This window comes from Ailuropoda melanoleuca, chromosome 17, assembly GCF_002007445.2.
Source record: "Ailuropoda melanoleuca isolate Jingjing chromosome 17, ASM200744v2, whole genome shotgun sequence".
NCBI classification, from domain to species: Eukaryota; Metazoa; Chordata; class Mammalia; order Carnivora; family Ursidae; genus Ailuropoda; species Ailuropoda melanoleuca.
Genome location: NC_048234.1, coordinates 41128395 through 41135812, shown reverse-complemented (window position 1 = coordinate 41135812; position 7418 = coordinate 41128395). Strand labels below are relative to the sequence as shown.

The 7418-nt window shown below is 37.0% G+C and overlaps 1 protein-coding gene across 2 annotated transcripts in view; it reads right to left on the bottom strand.

Annotated features, from left to right (window-relative positions):
- The window catches only part of ERCC6L2 (ERCC excision repair 6 like 2), a 139485-nt gene that overhangs the window by 61993 nt on the left and 70074 nt on the right, over window positions 1–7418 (bottom strand). For both annotated transcript variants that reach the window (XM_034646666.1, XM_034646667.1), the window contains one exon: window positions 3867–3962. In XM_034646666.1, coding sequence (XP_034502557.1) covers window positions 3867–3962 — 96 coding nt within the window. The remainder of the gene's footprint in view (window positions 1–3866; window positions 3963–7418) is intronic.

The window sequence follows — 7418 nt, the reverse complement described above, 5'->3', positions numbered from 1 at the left end:
GGATGTACTGTATGGTGATTAACATAATATAATAAAATAAAATTAATTATTAAAAAAAAAAAAGAAAAAAAAAAGAGTCAGATGCTTAACCAACTGAGCCACCCAGGGTCTCCCCATTTTAACCATTTTTAAACATACAGTTCGGTGGCATTAAGAAAATTCACATTGTTTTGCAACCATTACCATAATCCATCTCCACAACTTTATCACCCCAGACTAAAACTAGTACCCAGTATGCAGTAGCTCCCTATTCCCTCTCTCCCCCAGCCACTGGTAACCACCATTCTACTTTCTGTCTCTATTAATTTGACTATTCCAGATACATCATATAAGTGGAAATATACAATATTTGTCCTTATATATGTGGCTTATTTCAATTAGCATAATGTCTAAAAGGTTCATCCATGTTGCAGCAAGCATCAGAATTTCATTCCTTTTTGTTTTTTAGAAGCTACATGAGATGACAGATGTTAACTAAACTTACTGTGGTAATCATTGCATAATATATGTAAGTCAAGTCATTATGCCGTATAGCTTAAATTTATATAGTTCTGTATGTCAATTATACCTCAATAAAACAAAGAATTTCATTCCTTTTTAAGGGTGAATATTCCATTTCATGTACAAAATACATTTTGTTTATGTATTCATCCATCAGTGGACATTTGGGTTATTTCTATCTTTTGGCTATAGTGAATAATCCTGCTATAAACATGGTTGTACAAATATCTATTTGAGTTCCTGCTTTCAATTCTTTGGGTATATGTGGTAAGTCTAAACTTAACGTTTTAAAAACTACCATATTGTTTTCCAGCACAAACTACCATATTGTAATACAACAGCAGCTGCATCATTTTATATTCCTAGCAGCAACGCACAGGGTTCCAATTTTTTCATATCCTCACCAAGACTTGTTCTCTATTTTTGATAATAGTTACCCTAATGGTCATGAGACTGAGACTCGCCTCAGGCTCCGTGCTGGTCATGGAGCCTACTTAAGATTCTCTCTCTTCCTCGGCCCCACCCCCCCCTGCTTGCACACACACGAGCTCTCTTTAAAAAAAAAAAAAAAATCATCCTAATGGGTATGAAGTGATATCTCATTGTAGTTTTGATTTGTATTTCCCTAATGATTGGTAATATTGAGCACCTTTTCATGTGCTTATTGGCCATCTGTGTATCTTTTTTGGAGAAATGTCTATTCAAGTCCTTTTTTCCATTTTTAAATTAGGTTTTTATTTTTTTGGTTGTTGTTACTGAGTTTTAGAAGTTCTTTATATATTCTAAATGTTAAGTCTTTATCATATGTGTAATTTGCGAATACTTTCTCCTGCAGGTTGTCTTTTACTCTGTCACTATTGTCCTTTGATGTACAACCTGAGGAGTTTCTTAAAATGTAGACTATAGATCCCCACCCTAGACCTACAGAATTAGAATACCAGGAGGATGGAGCTTGAACATCTGTGTTTAAAAAGTGAACCAAGGGATTATTATGCCCAACTCTCTTAATTGTTGCCCTTAAATTTGTTGCTAAAATTTAAAAATATTTTTTGGCATATTTTTGAAAACTGACCAAGATATCCTAATACTTTTTTGATGAAATATAAATTCTAACACAATTATCCCCACCCTCCAATGTTTTATTGGAATTATATGGAATTTTAGTTTTTGATTCTTATTTTCTTTCTTTCTTTCCTTCTTTCTTTCTTTCTTTCTTTTTATTTATTTATTTATTTATTTTTTATTTATTTTTTTTTATTTATTTCAGAAAGAGAGCACAAGCCAGGGGAGTGGCAGAAGGAACAGGAGAGAGAATCTCAAGCAGACTCCCCACTGAGCAGAGCCTGATGCAGGGCTTGATTTCAGGACCCTCAGATCATGACCTGAGCTGAAGTCAGGCATTAAACTGACTGAGGCACCCAGGCGTCCCTCTTATTAATTTTCTTATACCACCCCTTCACATTTTTGAGAATTCTTTATTACTGCATTAAGCCTCTCAACTAAACCATCAACAATTATTTAGACCTAAATATAAATTTCTCAGTTCCTACAACAGTTGCTCTATTTTCTCTCACATATTGATATTTCAGCCATTGATTACAAGTCGAAATTATTTTCTTGTGGATACCATCATATGAATTTTGTCACTTTGACAACTTAAATTGTCTTCCAGAATTCTATAATGCAGATGAAAAGTCTGTTCTTCAAAGTCTGTTCAGCTGAAATGACTGTGATTTTCATTTCTTTGTTGGTAACCTGTTTTGTTCTTTTTGTCTTTGTTTTATAAATAATTTTCTCTCCCTCCTCACTCTGGCATCGTTTAGCCCCTTTCTTTATCTATGGAACTTAGAAATATCACCAATATATGTCTGTATGTTTTCTATCTTGCCCTGTCATTGTGTTCTAAAATATTCATTCCTTTTATTTTATTTTCCATATCAATCTCCACTTTCAGTACTCTCCATTTTATTACTCAGAACTTGAACTGAATTATTTGGCAATAGTTTTAATTTCTAAGAATTTCTTTTCTTTTTTTTTTTTTTTTTTTTTACTATTTTATTTATTTATTTATTTACTTATTTGAGAGAGAGCCAGAGAGAGAGAGCATGAGCAGGGGGGAGAGGCAGACGGAGAGGGACAAGCAGACTCCCCACTGAGCAGAGAGCCTGACATGGGGGTCATGACCTGAGCTGAAGACAGATGCTTAATAGACTGAGCCACCCAGGTGCCCCTAATTTCTAAGAATTTCTATTTCTCTCTTCTATGCACTTTTTTACATGGTGTCCCATTCTTATTGTATTTCCTTCAGGGTCTGTTTCTCATCTTGGCCCTTTTCTTTCATACTGCTGGTTTTATTAAGCTATCTCATAATTCTTTTTTTTTTTTTTGAGATTTTATTTATTTATTTGAAAGAGAGAGCATGAGCAGGGGGAAGGGGAGAAGCAGACTCCCCTGCTGAGCAGGGAGCCTGACATGGGGCTCGATCCCAGGATCCTGGGATCATGACATGAGCTAAAGGCAGTCACCTAACCAACTGAGCCACCCCAGTGCCCCATATCTCATAATTCTTAATTTTCCATTCATAATTACAAATGAGGAACTGGGTGGACTGCACAGGAAAGCTAGTCTGGATTTCCATGCACGTACACAGGTCTATTTAATCATTTCTCCCTTTTTGTGTTCCATGGAGCTCTGGGATTACTTTAGGTTCAGCTCTGCTTTATGATCTGGCCCTAATACCCACTATAAAAACCTTCTGTCAGTCTGATTCCCCACTTATTTATAAAATTTATGAAATATATCTTTCACGTTTGATCAAGGGGGACATCTGTTGTAGGCCAATCCCTCTTTATATATGGGGTGTAGGAGAGGAAATGGTTTTAGAATTAGCACATTAATTAATTTCCCACAAGAATTCAGTCTGGTCTCTTTCTACATCCTATAGTTGCTGATCCCAAGCTTCAAATTTCTCTGTGTCCTCCTATTGACTTTGGAATACAGCTTTTCTCTGCCGGTTTCTCGATCACACAGATTCTGTTTACCTTCTACCTTCTAGGAGTTTCTTAAAACTTCTGATCTACTAGTAGTGACCTTCCCTCTCTTCCTGGAGTATTGAGGGTTTGCTCCTTCTTCTTAAACAAGTCCTGTCATGATAATGGGATTTTGAGATGGACAGAAAATAAACTGCTATTATCAGCCTGCCATTTGGATTCAGATTCAGGGTTATCTTAAATACGATTTTTTTTCATAAGGTTTTCTCTATCTTCTAAACACAGTAATATTATAAGCAACCTAAAAGAGTCAAAAAGGAGTATTTTTAGATTAAAAGTACTTGTAGGTCACGTTAAATTTTATCAGTATTATACCTGTCAATTGCTTGAAGATCATTGGCTGGATTCCAAGTAGGATCAAATAATACAACAACATTGGCACCAACAAAATTGAGGCCTAGTCCACCAGCCCTGGAGGAAACAGAAAAGGGCATATTAAAAAGACAAAACATAATTGTTGCCCTCTAATTCAACTGTGCCAGGTTTCCGTAACCAGATCAACACAATATTGCATTACATCATATAAGTAAGATGCTTGAAACACAAAAATGCCACAAATGAAATAGCTATGGAATATTATTTTTCTACCATTCTAGAATATCTCTAAAAAAAAAAAAACAAAAACGAAACTGACTGTTAAAGCCCATGTAAGTAGGTTGTGCTGGATTTTTTCATTTTTTGGATATTCAAATACTATGCTATAAGATTTTCCTAACATACTTCCTAAAAATTGTAAGTATAGTCCAGCTAAATAAAGTAATATACATATTTTTAAAAATCAATACAGGAGTAGATGCACTTCTTATTCTACCCACTAAGTGCAGCTAAAGACCCTGGACATCATATATAAAATAAATATTAGACTCTGAAAGGTAGAGAGAACAAAGACTGGCTAGGGACTCTACGAACTAAGGAATGACACAGCAATGAGCTCTCCAGGTATCTTTTTGCCTAAAAATCCCAGACTGGGTTCTGGAGAAACCAGTACACTGGAAATGCCAATAGTCACGACAAAAAAAGCCCCAAAAAAACCCTTCTTCCTTTAGCCAAAGAACCAGGAAAGGTATAGCCTTTTAAGAGAGAAAAACGTTAGATAATAACCAGCCTATTCTTGTAAACACCATGGAAAAAAAATCTATGGTCCCACTCCCAACCTGGTCAGTAAAAGTTGGGTGAGGAGATTAGATTTCCACCCTTGCCTAACTATAATGGGGTGCCTCACATCAACACCCAGGGGGTGTCAGAGAAAACTGAGGAGCTGGGGACATTCATTTATGCTGCACTATTACCAGATCCCCTCTGTGATGTCAGTGGAGGCCACACAGAAATAGTCATGAAGTGCCTCACTCTCAGGATGTCAACAGAAGCCAAGCAAGAAACATGGATTCCCATCCCTATGTGGCTGGCATGGTGTCCAGCTAAAACAGAGGGAAAAAGCCCCACTGTAGATAAGCTCAAAATAAAGAATTACAAAATGAGTGAAGAAACCATCTACCATAAGCAAGAGCCAGAGAGAACAACAGAAGGATTAGCGCCCCAAGTATAGGAGTTAACAGACCAAAAATGCCATTCAAAAAGAGATTTAAAAAATTTTTTTGATGCAAATTACTAAAATAAAAGAAAGGCTAGAAACCATAAAGAACAAAATATGAGTAAAAACAATCAGGCAGATCTGAAAAATANATAGCAGAGGAGCCTGATGTGGGGCTCGATCCCATAACGCAGGGATCACGCCCTGAGCCGAAGGCAGACGCTTAACCGCTGTGCCACCCAGGTGCCCCTCAACAGGACTTTTAAACATGAAAAATATGGTCTTTAAAAATTCAATGAATGGGTTAAATAACAATTTCTAATATAAACAGGTAAGTAGGAGCTTTGTGGCAAATCCCATCAAATTAGATGGGGTAAACAGAAAGGGAGTTGTGATCAGAAGTTATGTACTATTTGAACTGTTGCTGAAGGCGTTTATGATTTTGAAAAAGATTATTTAAGAAATTAAAAATGCTTATTATTTAAGAAATTAAGAATGCTCGTGTGTACTTTATAAAACTTAACTGAAGACAATATTCTGTGTCATTTAATGCTCCGTAGGTAAGGAAGGGATCATGTAAGAAATTACTTCTTTTTTTTAATTTTTTTTATTATATTACATTAGTCACCATACAGTACATCCCCGGTTTCTGATGTAAAGTTCGTTGATTCGTTAGTTGCGTATAACACCCAGTGCACCATGCAATACGTGCCCTCCTTACTACCCATCACCAGTCTATCCCATTCCCCCACCCCCTCCCCTTGGAAGCCCTCAGGTTGTTTCTCAGAGTCCATAGTCTCTCATGCTTCACTCCCCCTTCTCATTACTCCCCCTTTCTTTATCCCTTTCTTCCCCTACCGATCTTCCTAGTTCTTATGTTCCATAGATGAGAGAAATCATATGATAATTGTCTTTTCCTGCTTGACTTATTTCACTTAGCATTATCTCCTCCAGTGCCGTCCATGTTGCTGCAAATGTTAAGAATTCGTTCTCTCTGATAGCTGAGTAATATTCCATTGTATATATGGACTACAACTTCTTAATCCAGTCATCTGTAGAAGGGCATCTCGGTTCCTTCCACGATTTACCTATTGTGAACAATGCTACTATGAACATTGGGGTGCATATGGCCCTTCTCTTCACTACGTCTGTATCTTTGGGGTAAATACCCAGTAGTGCAATAGCTGGGTCATAGGGTAGCTCAATTTTTAACTCTTTAAGGGACCTCCACACTGCTTTCCAGAGTGGCTGCACCAACTTGCATTCTCACCAACAGTGTAGGAGGGATCCCATTTCTCCACATCCTCTCCAACAATTGTTGTTCTTGCCTTGTCTATTTTTGCCATTCTAACTGGCGTAAGGTGGTATCTCAGTGTGGTTTTGATTTGAATTTCCCTGATGGCTAATGATTTTGAACATTTTTTCCTGTGTCTGTTAGTCATTTGTGGTCATCATTGGAAAAGTGTCTGTTCATATCTTCCGCCCATTTTCAGATTTATTTGTTTCTCGTGTATTGAGTCTGAGAAGTTCTTTGTCGATCTTGGATACCAGTATTTTATCTGTAGTATCATTTGCAAATATATTCTCCCATTCCGTGGGCTGCCTCTTAGTTTTATTGACTGTTTCCTTGGCTGTGCAGAAGCTTTTGATCTTGATGAAGTCCCACAAGTTCATTTTATCTTTTCTTTCTCTCTTTGGAAATGTGGCATGAAAAAGGTTGCTTTGGCCGATATGGTAGAGGTTGCTGCCTATGTTCTCCTCTAGATTTTGATGGATTCCTGTCTCACATCAAGGTCTTTCATCCATTTGGAGTTTATTTTTGTGTATGGTGTGAGAGAGTGGTCAAGTTTCATTCTTTTGCATGTAGCTGTCCAATTTTCCCAGCACCATTTATTGAAGAGACTCTTTTTTCCACTGGATGTTTTTGTCAAAGATTAGTTGCCCAAAGAGCCGAGGGCCCATTTCTGGGTTCTCTCTTCTGTTCCATTGGTTTATGTGTCTGTTTTTGTGCCAGTACCATGCTGTCTTTGTGATCACAGCTTTGTAGTACAGCTCAAAATCCAGCATTGTGATGCCCCCAGCTTTGTTTTTCCTTTTCAACAGTTCCTTGGAGACTCGGGGCCTTTTCTGTTTCCATACAAATTTAAGGACTATTTGTTCCAGTTCTTTGAAAAATGTCCTCGTTATTTTGATCGGAATAGCACTGAAAGTGTAGATTGCTCTGGGTAGCATGAACATTTTAACTATGTTAATCCTTCCGATCCATATGCATGGAATATTTTTCCATCTTTTTGTGTCTTCTTCAATGTCTTTCAAGAGTGATTTGTAATTTCTAG